Genomic DNA, 26,001 nt, shown 5'->3' with positions numbered 1-26,001 from the left:
TACATTGGCACTTGCTGTTCACTTTGCAACTTTATGTTACGGAGATGGCTTCTTTCCTTAAATATCATGAACTAACTTCTAGCTTCAAACTATCTTCTGCAGAGCACTGGGTGTTCTACTATATGTTGGCAAATTGAATTTAAATAAAATATTAAAAATATTTTCCTTCTGCAGCTTCCTCACCTCTGCCGGGCTTCAGAGAATTGGAGAGAGTTAGGGCCTTGCTCTGGAGTAGGCTTTAGCTTTAGGGAATGTTGTGGCTGGTTGGATCCATTCAGATCAGTAAAACTTTCTCCATACCAGCAATAAGGCTTCTTCATTTTCTTATCATTTGTGTGTTCACTGGAGTAGCACTTTTCATTTCCTTTATGAACTTTTCTGTTGCATTCACAGCTTGGCGAACTATTTGGTGCAAGACGCTTCACTTTTGGCCTGTTGTGGCTTTCAATATGCCTTTCTCAAGAACCTTAATCAGTTCTAGTTTTTGATTTAAAGTGAGACACATACAACTCTTCCTTTAAATTGAATGCATAGAGACCTTTGTACGGTTATTAACCAGCCTAATTTCAATATTGTCTCAGGGTGTAGGAAGGCCCAAGAAGAGGAAAAGACATGCAGGTTGGTGGAGCAGTCGGAATGCACACATTTATCAATAAAGTTGGCTGTCTTGTAAGGGCACTGCTTATGGGGCCCCCAACAATGACAATAACAACATCAAAGATCACAGATCACCATAACAGATATAAGAATAATGGAAAAATGTGAAGTACTATGAGAAATACCAAAATGGGACACAGAAACACAGAGTGAGCAAACACTGTTGAGAAAATGGTGCTGGTAGACTTGCTCTATGCAGGGTTGCCACAAATCTCAAATTTATATAAAAAAATACCTGCCAAGTGCAGCAAAATGAAGCACAATAAAGTGAGCTATGCCTGTATATGCATTTTGGAGGATATACAGAAATAGGTATAGTGATTAATTCTGAGAAGGTAATGCTGGGTATGGAAGTCAGGGTAGGAGAGAAACTTTTCATTTTTTACCTTTTGGCACTGCTTGAATTTATTATTATTTTTTGGATATATAAATATATGTAACTTTAAAAAAACTATGCATTGCAAATAATAAAATTAAAATTGAAAATGACTGATAAATTGGTCAGAACTTCCTCATATTGACTATTACTATCTATCCCAAATAAAAGGAAAAGAACATCATTTAGAAAATAATATATATTTTCATATATATACATTTATTTATAAGTAATAAGGAAATTTACTTTAAGTAGATCAGTTTCTTTCCCAGAAGCAGAAAACAAGAATTCTGCTTAAGAAGTCTGATTCTAACACCAAAGAGCTTGGGATCCAATCTTAGCTCTGCCAAATACTACCTCTGTACCCTGGATAAATTACTTAATTTGTCTAAGCTTAATTTTTTTTGTCTTTAAAATGTTGGAAAATAACAGTATGTATTTTATAGGGTTGTTTATGAAAATGGAATGAAGTAAAGCAGTTGAAATGATCAGCACAGATCCAAAGTAAGCATTTGATAAATTGTATTAGAAAGTACATACGATGAAAATGAAGGGTAACAATAGGAAAAATTCATGGAGGAAGTCAATATTTGTTTCCCTTTTTGAAAAATATGGATATCCAGTGACAAATACAGATAATAAGATATCTTTAGAGAAGTTCCATTTGTGTAATTACTGTCTAGTCATTTCTAGCCAGTGGTTGTTGTTTGAGTCTCTTAAGGATAGCCGACCATTGAGAGCTAAGTGGAGTAATGGATAAAAAGGCAGGGCTCCCCAGCCAGCCTAGAAGAGACTGGGCCACCTCTTTCATCTACGTGTGTTTCTTGATGCTCTCACCATTTGTAGTTTTCCCATGTCTCACTTAAAAGGTGGAAAGGGCCATGGATTGAAGAGAAGGAGAAGAATTCAAGCCTGACTCCAACTACAAGCTGGGTAACCTCAGGGCTGCAATATCCTCACTTGTAAACAAGGAGACTGGCCCCAAAGATCTCCAATGGTCTTCCAGATTCTATAGAGATGACAATTTTTTTCCCCAAAGATTTCATTTTAAGTAATCTCTACACTCAACGTGGGGCTCGAACCCATAACCCCAAGATCAAGAGTTGCATGCTCTACTGACTGAGACAGCTAGGAACCCCAAGAGAGATGACAATTTTTAAGAGTAACAAAAGCTCATGCTTAGTCCTGTGGTCTCTATCAATTGTATATCCTGTGTTGCTCCATTCTGTTGAACTCAGATTGGGAGGTGACAGAGCGTTGCAAAGTCCGAACTAAAAGTAACCTCTTCCCATAAATATTTTATCAGAGAGCAAGAGAACTAAATAGAATAAAGACAATTTTTTTTTAAAGTCTGCTTTCTGAGACTTTTCACTTTATTATTTATTTTGCAAGGAGAAGTTTCCATCAGAGTTGGGTAAACTAAATTAAGAATGGAGATTGGAGTTTAAATAAAACAAACTGACTTAGATCACTAAAACCTACTAAGAATGAGATTCATTGTGATTAACACCTCCATTCAAGTGATACAGTACTTTTACTAGGTGTACTCACTTAGCACATATTTTCCAGCATTTTGCAGAAATGTTATACCTTATACGTAATAATGATTAAAGTACTTTACATTTGTGGAGCTGGCACTTCACAGCCTACCAAGAAGATTTTACAGTTTGATAACTTACAACCAAAACATCTATCTGGTCAAGAATTTGATAATACATAATACATAATATGGCTCTTTTCTCTTGTTAAAAATAATAAATTGATATTTGAATTAAAGTCTATTTTACAAAGCAAATATTGCAAGTTAAAAAAGAAAACTTTAATAGAAATACAAAATAGGGTACTATGTTCTGAAATGCTTCTAACTTTTTTCCCATAATAGTGAGTTAAGCAATATTCAAAGAACTTCCTTATTTTAACTTTAAAATGTAAAACAACTTCTCTATATCAATAATAAAGACTTTGTTTTTCACCAGAGTTCACTTCATTATTTGATACGCAACATGGTATTGGGTGCAAGGCAGGTTATTTCACCAGGCTATTGAACTCATGATATAATTTCAATTCATATTCTCTAAGACCAATCTCTTATTCTATTTAATGCCAAGTTCTCACATTTATTATGCATATTTGGTTTTGGAAATTGGGACAGAAACAGTCGTAGCAAATTTCACAGAGAGAAATTTGAATTTTAATATAAACTCATTTTAGATATTTTAATATCATTTATTTTTGAAAAGATCAAATTGTTGTTTAGATTGAATTGCCTCATGTAAATAGACTGGGGAAGTTCTATACTGGATCTTTCCTCCATAATCTGGAAAACAACAATATAGTATAGTAAAATATGTGATTTCTCTATGTAGTAGTAATGCTAAAGTGATTCATTCATTCATTCATTCATTCATTCATTCATTCATTTAACATGAATTTTTGAGTACTGCCTATAAAGAGGCATTGTGTTAAGCCTTATAGGAAAGAAAAAGAAGTATATAACTGGGTACTCGCATACACACAATAATAAACAATAATTATTTGTAGACTATGGGTCAAACACCAAGCACCAGCGATAGATACTTTACAGAGTGAAAAAAAGATTGAGTAGGGCACTAGAGCAGTCAGAGAAAGCATTGCCCAGGAGTAAGTGCCTAGAAAGATGTGTTGGGTTCATATAGGAGAAAATAAATGGAGAAAGTATCACTGGGAGGAGAAGCAATATCAATATATAAAATGTTATAGTATCAGTCACGCAGAAGGCATGTCCAGAAGATATAAAAGGTTGTAGAGGACAGCTTTATAATTCCCTGAAGGGCAGTCTGAGGACCAGTAGCATTAACATCCTGAGGAGCTTGTAGAAACACAGATCAGAATGATCCCACGTGTTCAAGGTCTTTGGGTGCTTTGTGTATGTACACACATAGAAGGCAGTGGGTGGCTTCCCTGATCATAGAGGTAAACTTCATTTCAGAACCGAAATAGTGAGTTTCCCCCCAATTCACAATGTTTGACTAACCTAGAGAGGGGTAGTACATTGATCTGACCACGGAAGTATTTGAATGCCAAGAAGCTCGGGCCTCATCCATTCATGAATTTAACAAACATTTACTGAACTCCAATGTAGTAGCATTGGGGATACAGAAAATAAAAAAGGCCTTGACCTTACAAGCCTCACAGTCTTCTGGAAAAGTAAGTAGCCAACAATTATAAACATCTTGTGCAATGAATTTTCAAGACTTATGATAGAGAAGTCAGTATGAGTTTTATTAACATCTATTGAGTACCTAGTACATGGTGGGCTTTTATTAAATGTAATTGGTGGTGTTCAGGGGTATTTGAGAGTGGGGAGAAAAAGATCAATCAGTTAAGTGGCTACTGTCTCAGAGTACTAAGTAAAGAATGAGTAGGGTTTGGCCACTGTGAGTTTTATTAATATCTATTGAGTACCTAGTACAGGTGGGCTTTTATTAGATGCAACTGGTGGTTTCAGGGGTATTTGAGAGTGGGGAGAAACAGATCAATCGGTTAAGTGGCTACTGTCTCAGAGTAGTAAGTAAAGAAGAATGAGTAGGGTTTGGTCACTGTGAGGCTGATGGAGGGCCAGAGAAAGAAGTAAGTCTGCATGGACCAGATGTGGTAAGGTGAGACAGAATTTGGATCACTAAGCAGAGAAACTGGGAAGCTGGGAGAGTGAACCAGATTTGGGGGGTTTTGTTTTACTTTTCTTTGAGAAGAAAATATAGGTGTAAATCTTCGTGAGCTTGGATTAGGCAATTGTTTTCTGAGACATGACACCAAAAGTACATGCTACAAAAGAAAAAAAAAATAGGTAAAAAGGATTTCATCAAAATTAAAAGCTGTGCATAAAAGGACATGATCAACAAAGTGGAAAGACAACTCACAGAATTGGAAAAGTATTTGTAATCATATACTTGATAAAGGTCTAGGATCCAGAATATATATAGAAAACTTTTACAACTTGACAATAAAAAGATAAATAACTCAATTTAAAAACAGGCAATAGGGTGCCTGGGTGGCTCAGTGGCTGAGCGTCTGCCTTTGGCTCAGGTTGTGATCCTGGGGTCCTGGGATCGAGTCCTGCATCAGGCTCCTTTGGGGAGCCTGCTTCTCCCTCTGTCTGCGTCTCTGCCTCTCTGTGTTTCTCGTGAATTAATAAATAAAATCTTTAAAAAACCCCAAGCAATATATTTGAGTAGATATCTCTGGAAAGAAAATATACATATAGCCAATAAGCAAATGAAAAAGTGCTAGCATTGTTAATTATCAGAAATATTAAAATCAAAACCACAATGAGAGACCACTCTACACCTACCATGTTGGCTAGAATTTAAAAAGTAGAAAATAAGTGTAGGTGAGTATGTGAGAAATAAGAATCCTTAAACATGAGTTGGTGCAAATGTAAAATGGTAGAAAACGGTTTCAGCAAACAACGCAGCTGGAAAACAGTTTGGCAGTTCCTCAAAAAGTTAAACATAGAAAAAAAAAGTTAAACATAAGAGTTACTATATGATTCAGCAATTCCATTCTTAGGTATATACCCCACAAATCTGAAAACACATATTCCTACAAAACTCTGTACACAAATGTTCATGACATCATTATTCAAATAGCCAAAAGTGAGAACCCAAATGTCCATCAACTGATGAATAAACAAAATATGGCATATCCATATAATAGAATATTATTCAGCCATAGAAAGGAATGAAGTATTTGATAAATGCTATAACATGAATGAACCCTGAAAACATTATGCTAAGTAAAATAAGCCAGACAAATATTGTATAGTCCCACTTAGATGAAATATCTAGAATAGTGATAGAAAATAAATTAGAGGTTATAAGAGGCTAAGGGACAGGTTGGCTGGGGGATTATTGTTTAATGGGTACAGAGTTTTTGTTTGGGGTAATGAAAATGTTCTGAAATTGGGTTATTATTGCAAATCTTGTGAATATACTAAAAGTCACTTAATTGTACACTTAAAAATCATGAATTTTATTGTATGTGAATTACATCTCAATAAGAAAAAAATCCTCCATTTTTACTTACTTTTTAAAAAAGATTTATTTATTTTGAGAGAGCATGTAAGGTGGGGGGGGGAGTAGGGGGGGCAGAGGGAGAAGGAAAAAGAATCTTCAAGCAGGCTCCTCAATGAGCATAGAGCCCAACATGGGGCTCATTATATGACCCTGAGATCATGACCTGAGCCGAAATCAAGGGTCCGGCACTTAACTGAGCCACCCAGGCGCTCTAAGAAAAGAAAAACCTTTAAAGAGAAATTCTTCTCTGCAGGCTAAATGCATGTCATTGAAAGGAAACATACCTGAAGATGTGTTATTATACCTTGCTTTGTGAAAATCACACATCTAGTTATGATTTCGAAATGTTCCTTAGTTTAAAATTATAAATGCACACTATGATAAGTCTTTCCGAAGCTTATGTTTATTATTTATTTATATTATTGTTCATATATATTGTTTCATATATAAATACTGTTTCAATATTTAATATGAAATATATAAATATATTTATATTTCACAGGTTTCCACTTCATGGAATGCGATCTGAGCAAAAGAAGGTAACTTCTGCTAGGTAATGGAACATACAGAAATGTTAAGTTTCCAACTCAGATTCTTGAGTCATGGTCATGTACTTGAAAATCGATTTACCAAATGTATATAGATCCTGGGTCAGTCACAGAAAGCATTGTTATCTAGTTGCTCCAGGCCTGGAAGTCAAACGATCACAATTGCTGTCCTGGCTCTGTTTCTTAGCTTGTTTCTGTCTCTTCATCTATAATTGAGGTGGTTGGAATTAAGGTTCCTAAAAGGAACTCTAAAATTCTGAACTTATTTTATCTTATTGTGACTTTATAGTCAAAGAACTTGACTCAAGTTCTTTATAGTCAAAGAACTTGAACTTTTTTACTTGCTTGGCTACATTAAAACAATCATATTTTAAGATTTAGTAAATTTGTATTGAACCATGAGATTTGAAAAGGATTAAATTATCCACTCAGCTTTTTTCTCTTTATTTTTTAATTAATTAATTAATTAATTAATTTTTTATTGGTGTTCAATTTGTCAACATACAGAATAATACCCAGTGCTCAACCCGTCAAGTGCCCACCTCAGTGACCACCACTCAGTCACCCCCACCCCCCGCCCACCTCCCCTTCCACCACCCGTAGTTCGTTTCCCAGAATTAGGAGTCTTCATGTTCTGTCTCCCTTTCTGATATTTCCCACTTATTTTTTCTCCTTTCTTCTTTATTTTTCCACTCAGCTTTTCATCGGACCAATTGAGCTCATTCTATGGACAATCAGCCTGAAGCAATGCCACCACCTGGTGGCCTCTCCTCAAATAAGACAACCTTGAAAATGATCGTTTGGCCTCTATCAAACTATGTATGACAGGTGGTTCAGACAGTACCTATTTAGGAAAGTTTAATAATGCTGCACAATATTTGTTTAAGTTAACTAATGCTTATGGAATCAGCCTTAAAAACTTATAATTCAACAAATTCTCTCAACAAATATTTTAGTGCCCAAGAACAAGAGTGAGCAAAATAAACAAAAATATTGGCATTCATAGACCATATATAGTAGGCATAACAAGTACACTATGGTACGTTTAGTGGCAAGTTCTAAAAAATCAAGATAATGATGATGTTGGGTAGGTTGTAGTCTTATTTTTTTTAAGATTTTATTTATTTATTCATGAGAGACACAGGCAGAGAAGGAGGCTCCATGTGGGGAGCCTGATGTGGGACTCGATCCTGGAACTCCAGGATCATGCTCTGGGCCGAAGGCCGATGCTCAACCACTGAGCCACCTAGGCATCCTGGGTAGGTTGCAATTTTAAATAGAATGACATTTGAGCAAAAACTTGAAAGGCGAGGTCAATTTTATGTGGTTGTCTGAATAATAAAATCCCACAGCTTTAATCCTAGCATGCTGCTATAATTCAGTTTCCTCAAGTACTTCTTTTTAGTAAGCAGGAACTGTAATACCAGGCCAATATTAATAGGAATGACTACATTTTGAAAAATGATATTGGCCTAAAGAATAGTATCTTTCCTATGTAATGACTGTTTTTAGTTAGTATCAGAAAAGACACAGGAAGTGGAGGTTTTGTTATCTTTCTTTTCACAACCTTAACATTACCTTTATACATTGAAAACTGTGTTCCTATGAAATTAGGAACTGTTCTGGTCTTAGGAATTGAGAATTGAAAGAAGGGAGAAGGAAGAGGTACAATGTTGTCACCAATAAAGATTAAGTTATTCTAAGCTGTTTATGGCTTTGCTATTTATAAATTTGTCTCAGCACCATTTAAATTTTTGTCTTAAACAGGCTTGGGTTAATGAGTGCCTCTAAAAGTTAGAACCTTGAGAGTAGAGATTGTTTTAGACTAATAGGCGTAGTGTAAGTGAACATAGTAAGTTGAACATAGTAAGTGGTCAGGAAAGTTACCTAAGTTGTCCTAAAACTACATTAGAAAAAACTTAGAGGTAATTTCTTAATATTTGGGGATTTTTCTTTAGATCAAGTTTTCTGAGAATGGAGAAGAGCTTTTGATGCAACCAGGAAATGAGATCAAATATGAATAAAGCAAAGAGTTAAATGAGTAAATTTAAAAAATAAAGTTTTGGGGGCACCTGGATGGCTCAGTCATGAAGCGTCTGACTCAATTTTGGCTCAGGTCATAATTTCATGGTCCCTGAGATCCAGCCCAGCCCTCGGCAAGGAGTTGACCTGGAGGACTCTCTCCGTCTGCCCCACCCACCCACTCAAATAAATAAATAAATCTTTAAAGAAAAAGTTTTTGATCAAATTGCCAACAGGGTTTTTATTTGTTTTTTTTTTTATCACATTGTTTCCATAGGGACTTGTAATTAGGTGCTTAATACACATTATGAAAGGCTAAAATGCCATTTAATAGCATTAATAGTGCTTTTTAATCTGCATATAGCACTTCAGTTTACACCGCATCCTCGCACAGGTCTCATTTGCTTATTTCGCTCAGAACATTCAGTGCAAATATAAAATTTACAGCGTAAACTTTCCTTTTAGTTATCCCAAAGGGAATTTGTATTTTCAGAGAACTATGTGCATTATGCTGGCAACTTAAATCTGACATGGGCAAAATTTGAAGTGGCAACGGCCAAGATTTGCCAAGTGGCAGTAGCTAATTTTGGCGAAGATACGGACCTGGAGGCAGATGAAGAACAGGTGAAAAGGGTCCATGGAACCTGAGCCCACTTATGTCCAACACCTTGGGACGATGGAATACTTACAAAGCACAACCTTAAAAAGGTCCAGGTGTTTAAATACAGAGTCGCTCAACTGTCTCCTTCTAAACAACAACAACAAAGAACAAATAAAGCCAAACTTTTCCTTGCGAGTAAAGTTTCTGTGAATTTATGATTTAGAAGCGGGGAAGAGAGGCAAGGGCAATAGGCAAGTCTAGTTCAATGCCTAGGCAGCTGGAGAGGTTTAAAAATTGAAGTAAAAAAAAAAAAATAAAAACAAGTCAATGAACTTCTGTTGAATGGATGAAAAGCTCTGCTTTAAATAAAAACAAAATAGGTAAAAATTATATTTGTAAGGAGACCTAAGAAAGGGTTTACAATGGTGACTTCTACGGAGAACTGTGGGATCTGAGGCTAGGTATGGGTTTACTTTTCTGTGTACCTTTTCGAGTTTTTAAGATACGCACCCTCAACCTTTATAAAGATTAGGAGAATCCCTTCTTTCCATCGTCCAAGCGTCGCTTCCTTCCTCCCAAAACAGTTTCCTATCAAGAAAACTCTCAACAGACGCCCCTCGAGCGAGCGAACAGGTCCTCAGTCCCGTTGATCTGAATCAGGTCGTTCCTTACTGCCGACCCAGATACGAGGCCAGGTGCTCAGGTGGAAGACAGGGATGCAGGGCTCTCACGCGGACGCTACGACCCTACAGGCCACCGCGCCTCCAAAAACCTGCGGCAAGCCGAGGCGGCTCTAAGGCTGACTCGCATTGGCGGCGCGGGGCTGTTCCTACTATTATTACGCAGTCTCACTTCCGTGCGGGAGAAGGCACCCAGAGAAAGGTGCTTCGCCCCCGCAGGGCGCTGGACGACCTGCAGTTAACTCCTCGGACGCTGCACCCGGTGTCTGCGTCCCGTTGGGCGGCTGCATCGAGGCCCAACTCGAATTCTTGGGTGGCAGATTCGCCACTATCGGGTGTCACAATTTAAAAGGAAAATTCGAATTTCCCCATGTTGGAAGCCCTTTCAGTACAAGAAAACAGAAACACGAGAGATTTGGGGTCCTTGAATATTTTTATCTTCTGGCTTCCACCCAGCGCGCCGCGGACTGTCGTCGAAAGCGACGACGCGGACGCTCAGGTCGCCGTTGCTGGCGCGTAGCCGCCGCGGCCCGTCGCTCCCGCCCCCGCCGGGAGTCCGACGTGGAAGTTGCTGGCGGAGCGGACTTCCAAGGGATCCGCCTGGAGCCGGAGCCGGAGCCGGAGGCCGGAGGCCGGGGCGAGCAGGGGCGGCGGCGCCGAGGCTCGAATAGCAGTCGCTGCCGAGGCCGGGGCCCGTCTCTGACCACCGACGAGGGCGGACAGGCGGTTCATCATGGGTGAGGGTCCGAGAAGGGCTTCCGGGAGCGCTCGAAGGGCTGCGGCTGAGGGCTGGGATCGCGGTCGGGGGGCGCGGGGGCGGCGGCCTGGGAAGCCCAGAGCAGCGAGCTTTTCAGGGGCGGATCCTTGAGGACTGAACTTGCCGCGGCTCTTCACCTGTGGCGCTGGACGCTGCCTTGAGTGTTCGCCCCTGCCCTCGCTCTTGTCCCCTTCACCTCGGAGGGGTCAGGGGGTACGGGCTCTGCTGCGGCCTGGGAACCCAGCCCCGAGTCCTTTCCCCTGAGCAGGAACTTCTCCGTCACCTCCTCCGACCCCCCTCGACTTGGGGCAGGGGGCAGAGTTGGCCTTGCGAGGCTTGGCGTTTGCCAGTCGCAGGTGCGCCGAGGGATCTTGCGTGACAGAGGAGGTCTGACCCCGCAGTGGAAGCCTGGTTCTCTCTTCTTGGACCCTGGGATTGCAGCAGTTAAAAAAATCCAAAGGGAATTGTTGCTCATATTTTATAGACCACTTGGCATTTGCCTGTTTTCTCTGTAGCTTTTCATGTAGATAACATAGTTAAGGTGGAAAAAGGGAATGGGGACGGTACTGGTCATTATGGGTCAGTGAATGAGATTTTTTTTTTTTTTTTTGAGGATCTCACTTAATTTTATTAATTTATTTTTAATAATAAATTTATTTTTTCAATTTTTCAGTTTGCCAACATACAGAATAACACCCAGTGCTCATCCAATCAAGTGCCCACCTCCCAGTCACCCCCACCCCCTGCCCACCTCCCCTTCCACCACCCCTAGTTCTTTTCCCAGAGTTAGGAGTCTTCCATTTCTAATCTCAGTATTTGGAGTGCTGGCTGAGGGCACTCCCTTGTCATCACAAGTGCCAGCAGTACCTAGCTTCCCTCCCTGCTGCAGCCCGGACGAAGGTGCAGTGTTTTTAACTGGTTTACAACTAACTGGACACATGATGCAAATTCTTTGGCCTATTTTTAATTCCTTTACGATTTTCTGGGGGATTTACTTCCTGCCCTGGAATATCACAAGCACTTTACTTTTTTCATTTCTGTCTTCGGTATTTTGTTTTGTTTTGGTTTTCATCGAAGATTTTATTTTTAACTAATCTCTACACCCAAGATGGGGCTCGAATTCAATCAGCAGTTGCAACCTTTGCAGCTCCAGTCAGGCACCCCAAGTTCTTTTCTTTTTACGGTGTAAAAGGTAGAAAAGATTTTAAGTTATACACCTATTACACTTTCCCAAAGTTCTCTGGCCTGTGGTGTCTTCATTTCTCCAGACTTGGATTCCTTAATTGTGCCATTTCTTTGTCAGATAACCATGTATTGCATGTAGCATCATTTTTGTTGTCTGCTGTTTTTTTATATTGTTAATGTAACTTCCTTTTATTCTTCTCTAATGGCTTTTAGTGTGGAAGGGCCAAAGTGCTTTCTTCTGGCGATCATAAAGAAAAAATGTATTTTAAAAAAGCTTCTGGGGCGCCTGGGTGGCTCAGTTTGTTGAGCCTCTGACTCTTGATTTGGGCTCAGGCCATGATCTCGGGGGTCATGAGATTGAGCCTCACGTTGGCTCGTGCTGGGTGTGCAACCTGCTTGGGATTCTCTCTCTATCCCTCCCCCTTTGCCCCACACCACCCTTGGGCAAGCTCACTCTCTCTTACTCAAAAAAAAAAAAAAGCTGCTTTCTTTTGTTGTAAAAAGAATAATAAAGATTCTAAATCACTAACTCCCCTCTTAGGGAATTTTTATTTAAATACAACCCAAATGAGTCAACACATAAATCTGTTACCAAGAAGCCCTGCTGAAACAAAGGATAATTTTAATTTTTTTCCAGATTTCTTGAGGTATGAATGACAAAATTGCACGTATTTAAGGGGTACAATATGATGTTTTGATATACATTGTGGAAGGATTACCACAATCAAGCTAATTAATACATCTGCCACCTGAGCTTTTTTTGTATTTAGTGAGAACACTTTCAGACCTACTCTCTTAGAAAATTTCAAGAAAAAAAAAAAAAGGAAAATTTCAAATATACAGTATGTTGATTTTTTTTTTTTCTTTGTAGTTACCATGCTGTTCATTGGGTCTCCAGAACTTACTCATTTTATAAGGAAAGTCAGTTCCCTTGTTTGACATCTCTCTCCTTTTCCCCACTCCCCCAGCCTCTGAGAACCACCATTATATTCCACAATACCTTACGTATAGGAAACTTTTCTGGAAATATTTCATGATACATTGAGTGAAGCTTTATTATTTTTTTAAATGAGTTTTCTCTCAAAAATAGGTTTTGTTATTTTGGGCTTCTGTGTCTCAATTTCTTTTGCAAGTAGTATTACAGAGAAATCTCAGTGATTGAAGGTAGTTAGGATGTTGGTTGTACAGTGATAATAATTGCTTTTCACATGTGAGGACCTCATTGTTTCATTGTCCTTTCGATTTGTCGTATGGTGTTTGGGGGTTGTGAGATCACGCCAACGTATCCATATTCTCATGAGCTCATGAGGGCAGTGGTTCTGTTTCTCTTATTCTGGAATATATCTTCTGTGCCTTCCTGACACAGTATGCAGGACATGGTGACAATCAGTAATTATTTGTTTGATGTTGATTAATATATATCATTGAGAGCAAACTTATGTACCTAAGTTTTGAGGAAGATATTACAGCATTATTTAATTTGGTGTAGCTTTCAAAGGGCAAGATTAAATGTTTTGTGGGCTTAGTTTACAAAATGATGTTTTTCTTTTATTATTTTTTTCAGGTGGCTTTTTCTCAAGTATTTTTTCCAGTCTGTTTGGAACCCGGGAAATGAGGATTTTAATTTTGGGATTAGATGGAGCAGGAAAAACTACAATTTTGTACAGATTACAGGTTGGAGAAGTCGTTACTACTATTCCTAGTAAGTATTGGTATGATAAACTAATTGTAGGGTTTTTTTTTTTCCATCTAACATAACTTTATTTCTGATAAGTAGTTCATATAATGTAATTTTATTTTTATTTATTTATTTATTTTTATATAATGTAATTTTAATATAGTAGAGTTTGTAAACTTCCAGTGTGGGCATAATATTAATTACATTATTTTTCATAAATTTAGAGGCAATTTGGAAACCCTGTGCATGGCTGGGTTTTGCTGTTTAGAGCTTTTTTTTTTTTTTTTTTTTTAGAAGGTTTTATTTATTTGACTGAGAGAGAGAGAGAGAGCCTGCAAGCGAGCCCGTGCACACACCAGCAGGGGCGTGACAGGCAGAGGAAAGGCCTAGGGACAAGCGGGCTCCCTGCTGAGCAGAGAGCCAGAGGTCAGGGTGGCGCTGGGCTGGATCCCTGGACCCTGGGGTCGTGACTTGGGCCAAAGGCAGCCACTTAACCAACTGAGCCACCCAGGAGCCCCTATTTAGAGCTATTTTTAAAGTTAGCTAGAGTTAAGCCACTTAATCTCATTGAGAGCCCATATCTTTATGGATAAAATGAAGGTAATACCCACTGACTTTAAGGGAGAAATAAGTATATAAAATACCTTATAAACCTGTTTTAAAGAATTATATGGATGTTAAGTGGCATTATTGCATCCGAAGTGCTTTTTTTCCCCTGTATTACTATTTTAATTAAGACTTGTTTCTCTTAATTTTATTGTTTGTTTGTCAAAGAACTGAGTTGAAGAGACTATTGAATTAAAATGGTACCTAAAAATATCAAGAGACACCTCAACTTTAAATCAGCTGTCGATATCTTAGAAGAATATTTTCAAACAGTCCTGTTTGACTACATGAGAATATTCTTTTTTATACTTTTTAATTTGTTGATCTGAATTTACTTAGAAATTATATATAAACTAAGTTTAACAGTTTGTAGAATTTGCTCAAGAGCGTTAAATTATGCCTCTAAAATCACTCTGTCATGCAAGGTATTTCTATATTTAGTAATATTTAAATTTCCAGATTAAAAGAAAAAAAGTCTAGTTGTTATGAAAGAAGAACTTTTTAAACACCGTGGCATCTAGTTATTTCTTTATGCCACCTTCAGTAAATTTCAGTTCCCTTGGTTTTTGCTTCTCGGAATCACCCATCTCTGCTGTGGTTGTCTAGGATCCTGCAGTGCACGCAGCCCAGTGTATTGCATTTCAGCGAATACACTTTATAGCATACTCTTGTCCTGTGCATGTTAAACAGTAATCGTAATTGAGATAAAGATGGCGATTACACTCCCACCTAATTCTAAGGGAGACATCATGAACTTGTGTTTTAGTTTTTCAGTCAGGTTTATTATAGCTATGTTTTAGTTGTGATAGGGAATACTTAACCATACACACATTAGCATCATTTACCAATATAGACTTAAATTTAAAACAAAAATCAATTGTCCAGTTATAACTGTAAGGCATTTCTTACTTGGATTTTTTTAAGTTTATAGAATCTTAGAAATAGTTTTTTCAGCATCTTCTCCACCCTCCCTAATGAAAATAAGTATCCTGCCTTAGTATAATGTGGTACTAGAGTTCTACCTAAAAAGGATAGGGAAAAGAGATGAGATACCTCCCCTTTGACCATCCAGCCATGACCTTAATACAAATGAGCTCTTTGAGGAAGTCTGCAGAGGGTCTGTGAGATTGCCACACTTGGAGAACCCAGTTTCCATCAAGGGGTATATAGCTATTGCTGAGTCCCTACCTGCTGAAGTTTAGAATTTAGGCTTTCTTGGTTTTATTTCCTGTTTACTTGCTGCCTATCAAAATTCCACTTTTTTTGTAATATGTCTACAGCTGTTCTTTCTAAACATAACTTTCTAAACACTTGTATGCCAGGATTGTATTATATGGGGAGTTTAACACGGTAGGTTTTCCATTGTGCTAAAAGTTCTATATTTGCAGATGTGACTGGGGATTCTTACACACCTGAAAGTGGTGCTGATCTTGCTAATTGATGGTGTGTATATGTAGCACAGAAACTGTTTTGTCTTAAATGAGATATTTCAATCAGTAATGTGATTCAGTAATAATTCATTAAGCGCTAAAAATTAGATTGGATACTTTGAAGCTAGAATGCATTAGTCTACATATACTACTGATTTTGATTTATCTTCTAGCTATTGGATTTAATGTTGAGACAGTAACATACAAGAACCTTAAATTCCAAGTCTGGGACTTAGGAGGACAGACAAGTATCAGGTATGGTACATCGACCAGATTACTTTGTAGTATTGAATATTTATTGGCCCTTTTAAGGTTAAGAGCAATTAACCCAAATATGTTTTCTTTCGTAATTTAAATGGGAGACACCTAGTTTAAAATGAGGTAAAACTCCTTATTCTCTCAATTGAATTAAAATTAAAAAAAATTTAAGGAAGCCAGTTCTTCGGATATCACCTAAATGAATTTTTTCAAGAAAATCTCAAGGTCTAATTACTTGAGTAGTTTTTAACTAAAAAGAGTCTTCCATTTAGTTCTTGTCAGTCACTTTGTGAGACAGACTGTTTTGGATTTTATAAATTAACTTTCAGCCTGCCATTTAGGGCTAATGTGAACATAGATGCCTTTCAGAACTTAGCTCTCCTGTCCAGTATTCTGTGCTTGGCATGGGACCTGTGAATATTTGGTGGGTGCTCACTATTGTACCTACCATCTTAAAACATAAGTGGTACATTCTCCAGACATCCTGCTACCTTTTAACCTACTTTTATTTTTGAACCACTTTTGAGTCCCTCTCTAAATTTAGCCATTTCTACTAAATGAAGTCTTCAGTAATCAGTTAAATGTCTGGTATATAAAAATCATATTAAAAGTATTAAAAGTTTTCTTTAAGGGACTCTTGGGTGGCTCAGCGGTTAAGCGCCTGCCTTCGACCCAGGTGTGATCCTGGAGTTCCAGGATCGAGTCCTACATCAGGCTTCCTGCATGGAGCCTGCTTCTCCCTTTGCCTGTGTCTCTGCCTTTCTCTCTGTGTCTCTCATAAATAAAATCTTTTTTTAAAAAAAAATTAAAAAAAAGATTTAAGAACCCATTCCTTATTTTTTATTTATTTCAAAGATTTTATTTATTTGCGAGAAAGTGTGTGAGCCAGAGAGCACAAGCAGGGGGAGTAGCTAAGGGAGAAGGAGAAGCAGATTCCCCACTGAGCAGGGAGCCCGACCTGGGGCTCAATCTCAGGACCCCGAGATTATGACCTGAGCTTAAAGGCAGTGTCTTAACCAACTGAGCCACCCAGACACCCCAAGAACCCATTCCTTAGGGTCCCTAGTTAGAGACTTATTAGATGTTAACAGTAAGGTCTGTGTATAACGTACATTTAGTGATTTTTGTAGATTGACTATAAACTATTTTCTTAAAGTCTGAACTCATTTGGAAACTTCTTGATCCTGTGATTTAATGTTTATCATTCCACCCTCATCACATCTGAAGGATATGATACATACCCATCAGAAAGAATGAATCATTATGGCATTGATTCTAACATGGAGGGGACAAGATTGGCATGTAAACCCCCCACCCCCCATCATTGCCAGGTCCTGGCTTATAAATTAACATAGCAGGTTCTTTTACTTTCAAATAATAATATATTTTCCCTTCCTGAACTTTCTTTAGGCCATACTGGAGATGTTATTATTCAAACACAGATGCAGTCATTTATGTAGTAGACAGTTGTGACCGAGACCGAATTGGCATTTCCAAATCAGAATTAGTTGCCATGTTGGAGGTAAGAAAACTTTATTCAACTGTGGGGAAATATTTTTTTTTTAAGAATTTATTTATTCATGAGAAGCAGAGACACAGGCAGAGGGAGAAGCAGACTCCATGCAGAGAGCCCGACGTGGGACTCGATCCCTGGTCTCCAGGATCATGCCCTGGGCGGAAGGCGGCGCTAAACCGCTGAGACACCAGGCTGCCCGAAATCTTTTATGTTTGCTTGCTGTTTCATTGTTACCACATGCAGGAATAATTAAAAGGAAAGCAGAGATTTTCCTTCCCAAGCCTTTAGTATCATTTTTTCTACGGATTACTTCCTCTTCCAGAAATTCTGTTGGGAAGAGGAATGGAGAAAAAAATATTCCAGCTGTGTAACTTTGTGTTTTAAGCTAGATTTCTTGGTTTCTAGGAAGCTCAGAGCTAAACTCTTTCCAAACTGAAAGAATTATTTTAAGTTACTCCTGTAAAGTGTTTTTTATAAAATGTCTTTATTTCTAGTTGTAGAAATTAGCTTATGAAAGCAGATAAGGATATAAACAATAAGGAGGTCTGTTTGTTTTAGAATTTCTGGGTTTCTGCCACACCTCTGGCCCTTGTTTATCTCGTCCAGCTTTTTTCATTCTTTACTCTTCCTTGTATTCACAGTCCTTCAGCCATACTAACCTTTCTGTTCTTTGGATACACCAAGCTTACACTGGACACTTGGCTTAGGGCTTCTTGCACTTGCTCATCTTTCTGCTTGAAACGCTCTTCCTCCAAATCTTTGCATGGCTACCTTCTTGACAGGTTTTACCTCATGTTTCTGCCCCAGAGAGCAGCCTCTTTTATTTTCTAACACCTTATCCTACTTTACTTTTTGTACCACTTAGTGTTTCCATTATTTTATGTGCTTGGTTCGGCAGCACATATACCATCTTTCCATTATTTTAAAATCTATTTCTTTGTATAAGAAAGGTCTTTCTAAATCAAAAGATTGGAAGGAATTATGAAAGAAAAGATACATTTAATTATATTAATACAAACAAAAACCCCACAAATACAAATTAGGGTGTAAAAACAGGAAATCTGGAGTTTTATAACCAGTGACTGAGGATTAGTGTTCTTAATTGTATCAAGACAGTTGATTCTTTTGCAAATAAATAGAAAACTGAGCATGAACTTATAGTGCAGAGGAGAAAACTCTTATTACTGTTAACATTTGCATTTTGAATACTTTGATAATAAGTATTTAATGAGATGCTTTGGAAAAATATGTAATTTCTAATTCTTCCAAGGTTGCACTGAAGAATGTTACTGTCAAACGTTGGTGGAGTTTAAATTGTTATAACCTTTCTGGAAAGCAGTTTATTAGTATATATAACAAGAACCCCCCAAAAGTTCATACTTTGATTCTATTTTTAGAGAATTTGTTAAGGAAATAAGAGATTCATACAGAGATTTCTGTGTAATGACTGTGTCCCTGTGGTTTCTGTTAATAGTCAAGTAAAAAGGATCTAGTAAGAGTCTAATACTGAAGAACAGTTAGTATACAGTATATTTAACTATTAAATTTTTTTGGAAAAAATTTTGATTGTTTGGAAAAATGGCCATGATTTAATATTTTTTAGAGCAGGATATAGGTCTGTATGTAAATGTGACTTTAAATGTGTAAATGGGGCAGCCTGAGAGGCTCAGCGGGTGGCTCAGTGGTTTAGGGCCGCCTTCAGCCCAGGGTATGATCCTGGAGACCCAGGATGGAATCCCACATCGTTGGTGCTGCCTGCATGGAGCCTGCTTCTCCCTCTGCCTGTGTCTCTGCCTCTCTGTGTGTGTGTGTGTGTCTCTCATGAATGAAGAAATAAAATCTTTTTAAAAAATGTGTAAATATATTTATTAATAAACAAGAAGTATCTGAATTATAAAGCAGTAGAAAATACCGAAAATGTTAACAGCGATCATGTTTGGGAGGTAGGACTATGGATGAAGCTTTCTTTTCTTCATACTTCTCTATAATTTCAAGTAATTTATAATGAACATTATAGACTCATAATTAAGAAATACACTTTTAAAATAATATATTTGTTGGCATTTCTTTCTAAACTTAAGGGAGCAAATTGACTAGAGAAAATTAAATACTTTCTCTTTTATTTAGGAAGAAGAGTTGAGAAAAGCCATTTTAGTGGTGTTTGCAAATAAGCAGGACATGGAACAGGCCATGACTCCCTCAGAGATGGCAAATTCACTTGGGTTACCTGCGTTAAAGGACCGAAAATGGCAGATATTCAAAACTTCAGCAACCAAAGGCACTGGCCTTGATGAGGCAATGGAATGGTTAAGTATTGTATTTCCAGAAGCCATCTGTGCATTGTTTTTGTGTGCTTCTATTTGCACACGTGTGGTTTCCCTTTAGTATTAAGGATGAAATTCAGATTACTTAGCAGCTTATCATATTAATAAGTTCCTCCAGTCTTCTCTGCCACTGGTCTTCATGTGCATTGGCTTTTATTTCAGTCACACTTACTGATTAAAGTTAGATAAGCCAACCCCCCCCCCCCCTTTTTTATACTTTTTCCCTTCCTTACTGCATCCTCCAATTCCTTATACTTCAGGACTTAGGTTAGGACTATCTTCTCAAGAACCTTCCCTTGCACGTCTCCGTGCCCACTGCCTTACCACACACATAGCTGGATGTCCCTGTCACAGAAGTGGCACAGTAGGGACGTGGCCCTGTAATTGATTTGTGCATCTACTCAGATTTTAAGCTCCATGAGGACCTTGACTAGTTTTCACCTGAGTTACCCACATCTGGCCATGCTGCAGAAGTTACAGCCTGGAAGGAAGATAAGCTGGTCTTTTTGATTATTCATTTAGAACATAGACAAAATTGAAAGCTAAAACGCCTTCATGGAAATTGAGTCCATAACATCATTCTTCAATATAACTGTCTTAGCCTTCATCATTTAAAAGGAATCTGCTTTGGAATCCACTTCCAGTATAAAACTTTTATACCTCAAAGTTTGAAGTTAATTTTGTGAAACTGTTCATTTTTTTCTTTGCAGGTTAGTTGAAACATTAAAGAGCAGACAGTAATTCAATCACTTCTGCCTCTGTGAAATGAAGCTACATCACATATTCCTTTGGAAGCAGTTAAGTATGCTTCATGCTACTAAATGTTAAAACTGTGTGATTGTTGGCATATGCTGAACTGACTACAATACTTGTAATAAATATAAAAAATAAGTATTTGGTTGGAAGGGTAGCTCACCCATGATTGAACCAACTGAATGTTCTGTGTAATGTAAAATCCTTCCTTGCTTTTTTGTGTTAAGTATATATTCTATTTGTATGGAATTCATATTCAAATAGATTCCTATTAAAGAATGTACTCTTATTGAGGAAAAACCCTCCTATTTTTGAATTAGTGGTTGCATCTTGTGTGTATAAACACTAATAAATATCTTAACAGATTTTTTCCCCCTAAAATGATTATGTTTTTCCAAAGATTAGACTCAGTAGAGGGGAACAAAGCGTGGGTAATATAGTCTTCATTTGCTAAATGACCATTTTATTTAAGCTGTTTTGTTGTTTGTTTTAAGCTTTTGGGAATAGGCATGAAGCTGAAAAATTATTTTGGTGGTTAACCTGATACCTGTAATTGTCATTTTATAGTACTTTATAGTTGTTGAAAAAATTTTACATATATACAGGAACCCAGTGATGTAGGTAGGACAGGTTGTAATGTCTTTATTTTATGGACATGGACCCAAGGTTCTGATAAGTTGGCTTGCTCAGGATCACCTGCCAGGTGGGAACAGGCTCAAAGTGAGATTTCAGGGTCAGAAGCTTATCCCATAAACTACACCATAAATTCCTGAATATGTCAACACTGGCAACACAGACAACCTTAAGTGCTTAAGTAAAATTATGCTAATTGAAGTAGATATAGTACATTCAAAATAATTTCTATAAATATGCTATACCAGTAGAGGTAGTAAAAACAATCCTAAATGGTTATATTTGATGGAATCCACAACATATTAAAGGAAATTTTAAAAATCTATTTTAAGAAGCATTGTAAAAGATGTCATTACTGTCTTTTCATTTTTTTTTTATTAACTGTAATTGGATTTATCAATTTGGTGAAAAGTCAAAACAATACTGGTCATACATGGAGAAATGGAACAATCCTGGTTTTAAAAAGCAGACGTACTGATAGGGTCAAAAACAATTATGTTCAAAGGAACTTTTCAAACTCTCCAGTCTACCACAGGATTGGCTGCAGTGGGGACAGAATATGATATGGTCCCTTGTATTTACTTACACTGGGGGGAAATCTTGAAGTTAAACAACCAGCAGTTAAAAAATGTGATGCCATCACTGGTGTTCCTGGGAACACTGTGGTCCACTTCCTGTCCTGCCACTGTCTTCGCAGACGTTGGCCTCTAGCTTCTTCCTTCATACCTTTGGTCAATCAGATCAAATGAATGTGGCTTTGTCTTTTCACCTGTGGGACTTCACTCTTTTTGCCCATACCCCAGCACCCATTCTTAGTTTGGTCTCTGAAGTCTTGTTTGGAGACCTTCTTCTAGGCCCAAGTGTTCTCAGTGCTGTACCTATAATATTACTTAGCATGTAATTATTGTTTCAGTTTCCAAATCACTCCTGAAGGACAGATTGTTTCATATTACTATCCTTAGAATCCAGTGTGGTGCCTGGCATCTTATGGCATCTTAGAGTAAGAGTGTGGTTGAGATAGTGGGTTGTGTTTGCCAGCAAGGAAAATAGTACCTCTTTGACCTAGGCTTTGGTCCCCTTGTCGTCAGTGGCTGGGTTTGTACTTCAGTAGCTAAGTGTCCCCCTGGCCCCACTGCAGCACTTTAGGAACACTGTGAAGCCTGGGGGAAGAGAAGCCCTGGCAGGCAGATGCTGCTCAGGACATAAAACTCTTGCCATCTTCAATACTGAGCACACATGAAGTCATAGCATACACTAGCACTTGAATGAGCATGGTCTCTGTTTTACCACAAAGACTAGAATGGGGTAAATAAAGCATTCACTTATTTTAATATACATAAATTATGAAGTCTTTGTCTAGTAGGAAACAACTATATAGGTAAGTTACAGGCATTTGAATGATACTTATAAAAATGTACTGAATATTGTTTTGGAGAACCTTGAAAATGGGAAAAGCTCCAAACTTAAAATCTGAACACATGAGTTCTAGGCCCAAGTGGCCATTCCTTCAGTTTATTTTTTTTTTTCCCCATAAAATAAGAGAATTGGACAAATCCTATCAAAGGTTTCTTTTAGCTCTAGTACTCTGTTTTATAACTCTGGTTCGTAAATGTGCTGTGTCATGTGTTCACATTAAAAAGAGAATGGTGGAAATTTGTTATTAGAATACTTGAGATACACTTTAAGTTGTGAAAATGTAAGTTCCTTGAGGGTAGGGACCATACCTTATTTACTGTTAGTATTCCTTGCATCTAGTGTGGTGCACTTGGCATACAGTAGGCACTCAATAAATATTTACTAAATTGTGCTCAATATCCCTGAGATATTTGTTCTTTCTGATTATTGCCTTAGTGTTAATTTCTGATTTTTTTATTTAAAAATTTTCATAAAGGCAGTACATGCACTTTAAATCACTTAGAATTAACTGAAATCAGCCTTCTGTGATGCGCACCACATTTATGCTTTAGGCACATTACAAACCCCTTGGAAGTATGAGAACTCTTGTCTGAGACCAACTACATCAAAACACAGATACTAAAGTTCAAGAATATTTGAACATTTGATTTCTATGCCATATGCTATATTCTGACTCCATAATTAGAACTGATAAAAAGCATGGGCTTTTTCAGTCCTTGCTGTGAATCCTGATTATGCCACATGCAACCCGTTACCCTTAGGTAAATTATTTAACTGGAGTTTTAGTTTCTTTATCTGTAAAATAAGAACCAATTTTAGGCAGCTCTCAGGATACTATGAGGACTAAATAAAATGTCAGCAAAGTGCCCGGCACATAGTATGGATTCTTCTCCCCGCTCCCCCTTCAAAATATATTGAGCACTAAAGAATATTGCTTCCACATCAGGTGTAGATGGAGACAAAGATACCATATGTATGAAGGAGATAACGCCAAACTGTCTTTCAAAGTTGTTTATAGGAGTTCCCTTTGTTTACCAAGCTAGCGAGCATCTAGCCTTATCAACCTTACCAGCCACTTACCAGGTTCAAAGTGGAATTTCATTCTGATGTTAATTTTCATTTTCATAATTACTGAGGTTGAATACAGGAGTGATTGAGAATATTTAACAGCCAGACGTAGCTGATGCAGGAGGACCCCCACTAGTCCAGGTGTTGATCCTGTGATTTTGGTGTGGGGAGGTAGGGAATCTAGGGACTCACATAGCCAGGGTGGCACTTGCGTGTCTCAAGGCAGTGACTGCTTACCACCTAGTACATTAAGTACATTTTAATATTTAAGAACTGGTATCGCCATATCAGGTAAGTATTAATGTTTAAGGGCCATTTATTTTTCTTCTGTGCAATGCCTATTTCTCTCTTTCGACACTTTTTTCTACTGGACTGTCTGTTGATTCATAGTTATCCTATAGCGTGGGCACTGTTAGGTTGATTATCTGTAATGCTGTACACCATACCCCAGCTGTATGTGCACAAATTAACTTTCATGTAGAACTTAACCCATGTTCACTATAGATAGCACTTTTTGTGACTTACTTCTGGTATCTGACAGGGAAAACTCCTCACCCTTTTAAAAACTCATTTTTAAGAGCATCATGACTTGTTTTCAATTAATCTTCAATATAAATTTTAGGATCAGCCTGTTAGGATTATATGAAGAGCTCTTGGGATTTTACACAGATAGGTCTTTAACAAGTGGGATCCAACTTCTTAAAATACTAGATCTTCCTGTCCAAATAACATGGTTATTTTTCCATTTGTGCAGATTTCTTTTAATGCCTTTCAATAAAGTTTTCTAGTTTTCTCCATAAAAGTATTATAAATCACTTATTTCTAACTTCTACATTCTGTCTTGCTATTTTAATGTCTTAATTTTTTATCACTACTGTCACGTTTTTTAGACAGTGAAGATACAGTAGAATTATGAAAATGTTTTAATTTAAAAAATCTGAGCATGATTCTATTAAACTGTATAATATACAATATATGCCAGTTTAACTTAAATAATAAAACCTGCTATGATTTCAGACCAGCAGATATCCTGAGAAATTCATGCTTTGGGGTAAATTGAGATACTTTATCAGTAGAGGGGGCACATCATTCCACAATTGCTAAATCTTTCAGGCTGTAGCTCTTTTGTCTCTTGGTCTTACAGCTTGGACGCAAGAACTCTATTTTTCTCTTCTTGGCTTCACTTTTATTTTTGTGTTTCTTGAGCTTTTTCTTGGCAGCAATATCAGGATTTGTTACAAACTTGAAAAAAATAGAAATTTTATATTACTTTTAAAGTAAATGTTAAACCAATAAAAATCAAATGCAGAAATGGGCCACTTAAATATCACATGCACACAATCCCATTAAGGAGAATGTGGAGCCCTAGCTGTAAGGTCCCATCTCAAACATAGCCAATCCCTCCTCCTTCCCTGGGTAAGCGTGACACACATGCATGCATGCACACATGATTCAAAATACTGGTTCAAAATACTTAAGTCTAATGAACACACCACATTTTCAAATGGCAAACGTACCTCTAAAGCCTTCCTCTTTTTCCGGAGTGCCCTTTTCTCATTAGCCTGTTTCTGTACAGAGGCAAAGGCTAAGGAGAAGCTCTCAAGCCCAACCAGCTTTTTGAGTAACTCTATGATTTCCTGGGATAGATTCTTCAGCAAAGGATCTAATCACAGAGAGTAATAATCAGAGATAATCACGAGGAAAGGACACATTTAAACATTGCTAAAATCAACAACATGCAAAATTTAAATTCCTGCAGAATTATCACTTTTATTACTTGAGCATTAAACACTGACCTCAAAGCAAGCTCTACGTTTCTGAGATGGGAGAACAGAGTGTTGGGCATGACCCTCCCAGCCAGCACCCCTCTGGATGTGCCAGGAGACCACAGTCTGTGAAGCCTGTTTTCCAGAGAAATCCTGGCTCAGAAGATGCTAATTTGAGAACCAGACAGAAACATTTTGGGTTTCTTTATTAACCTGCTCAACTCTGTGCAGACAGGGGAAAGGTAAGTGTGACTCTAGGCCGTCTCTAATTCACAGGTCACAGGTGTTTAGCTGTGTCCATAACCTTTTTTTCTTGAGGGGGCGGTGGGGAGCAAAGACTTCTCAGAGACAAAAATCTTTGTTTTCCCACTCTTCCCTGCCTTCTGTCTCCCAAATGCAAATAACCCACTGATTTTTGTACTCAATTTCAGGAGCTGTTCTAGATCACAAATTTCTTGAAAATGGCGACTAGGTCCTTTGTACCACTGAACCACCAGTTGCTCAATAAATGCTAGGTGATGAGAACCAAAGCCGACCCGGACTGGACCACTGCTTTCTCAGGGTTGTAAGACTAAAATAGCTGCTGCTTTGACATTCAGTTCATTTTATTTTAAAACTTAATATCTACTTTACCCCCTCTCTTTCCAATCCCCAATTCTCTCTTTTCCTATTA

The 26,001-nt window shown here is 37.8% G+C and overlaps 2 protein-coding genes across 2 annotated transcripts in view; one reads left to right on the top strand and one right to left on the bottom strand.

Annotated features, from left to right (window-relative positions):
* The first annotated feature begins 10,460 nt into the window (after positions 1-10,460).
* On the top strand, positions 10,461-21,412 carry ARL1 (ADP ribosylation factor like GTPase 1). The gene is made up of 6 exons (XM_038558808.1): positions 10,461-10,675; positions 13,445-13,582; positions 15,768-15,849; positions 17,263-17,374; positions 19,496-19,674; positions 20,403-21,412. The coding sequence occupies exons 1-6, from the start codon at positions 10,672-10,674 to the stop codon at positions 20,431-20,433; spliced, it is 546 nt and encodes a 181-aa protein (XP_038414736.1). The 5' UTR covers positions 10,461-10,671; the 3' UTR covers positions 20,434-21,412.
* A 2,448-nt stretch (positions 21,413-23,860) lies between these two features.
* The window catches only part of UTP20 (UTP20 small subunit processome component), a 96,537-nt gene continuing 94,396 nt past the window's right edge, over positions 23,861-26,001 (bottom strand). Inside the window, exons 61-62 of the mRNA XM_038558807.1 lie at positions 25,080-25,225; positions 23,861-24,804 (exon numbers count right to left, since the gene is read on the bottom strand). Of these exons, the coding sequence (XP_038414735.1) occupies positions 24,649-24,804; positions 25,080-25,225 (302 nt within the window). The 3' untranslated portion in view covers positions 23,861-24,648. The remainder of the gene's footprint in view (positions 24,805-25,079; positions 25,226-26,001) is intronic.

The sequence above is a fragment of the Canis lupus genome, chromosome 15 (genome assembly GCF_011100685.1).
Source record: "Canis lupus familiaris isolate Mischka breed German Shepherd chromosome 15, alternate assembly UU_Cfam_GSD_1.0, whole genome shotgun sequence".
Classification (NCBI taxonomy): Eukaryota; Metazoa; Chordata; class Mammalia; order Carnivora; family Canidae; genus Canis; species Canis lupus.
Note: the sequence above shows the minus strand (reverse complement) of the source record. Positions and strands in the feature narration are given on the sequence as shown.

Bases quoted from the DNA above. Each gene is read 5' to 3' on its own strand.
- ARL1 (XM_038558808.1), top strand. The intron at 13,583-15,767 runs GTAAGTATTGGT...TTTATCTTCTAG, and splicing joins AGTCGTTACTACTATTCCTA to CTATTGGATTTAATGTTGAG. The intron at 17,375-19,495 runs GTAAGAAAACTT...TCTTTTATTTAG, and splicing joins AATTAGTTGCCATGTTGGAG to GAAGAAGAGTTGAGAAAAGC.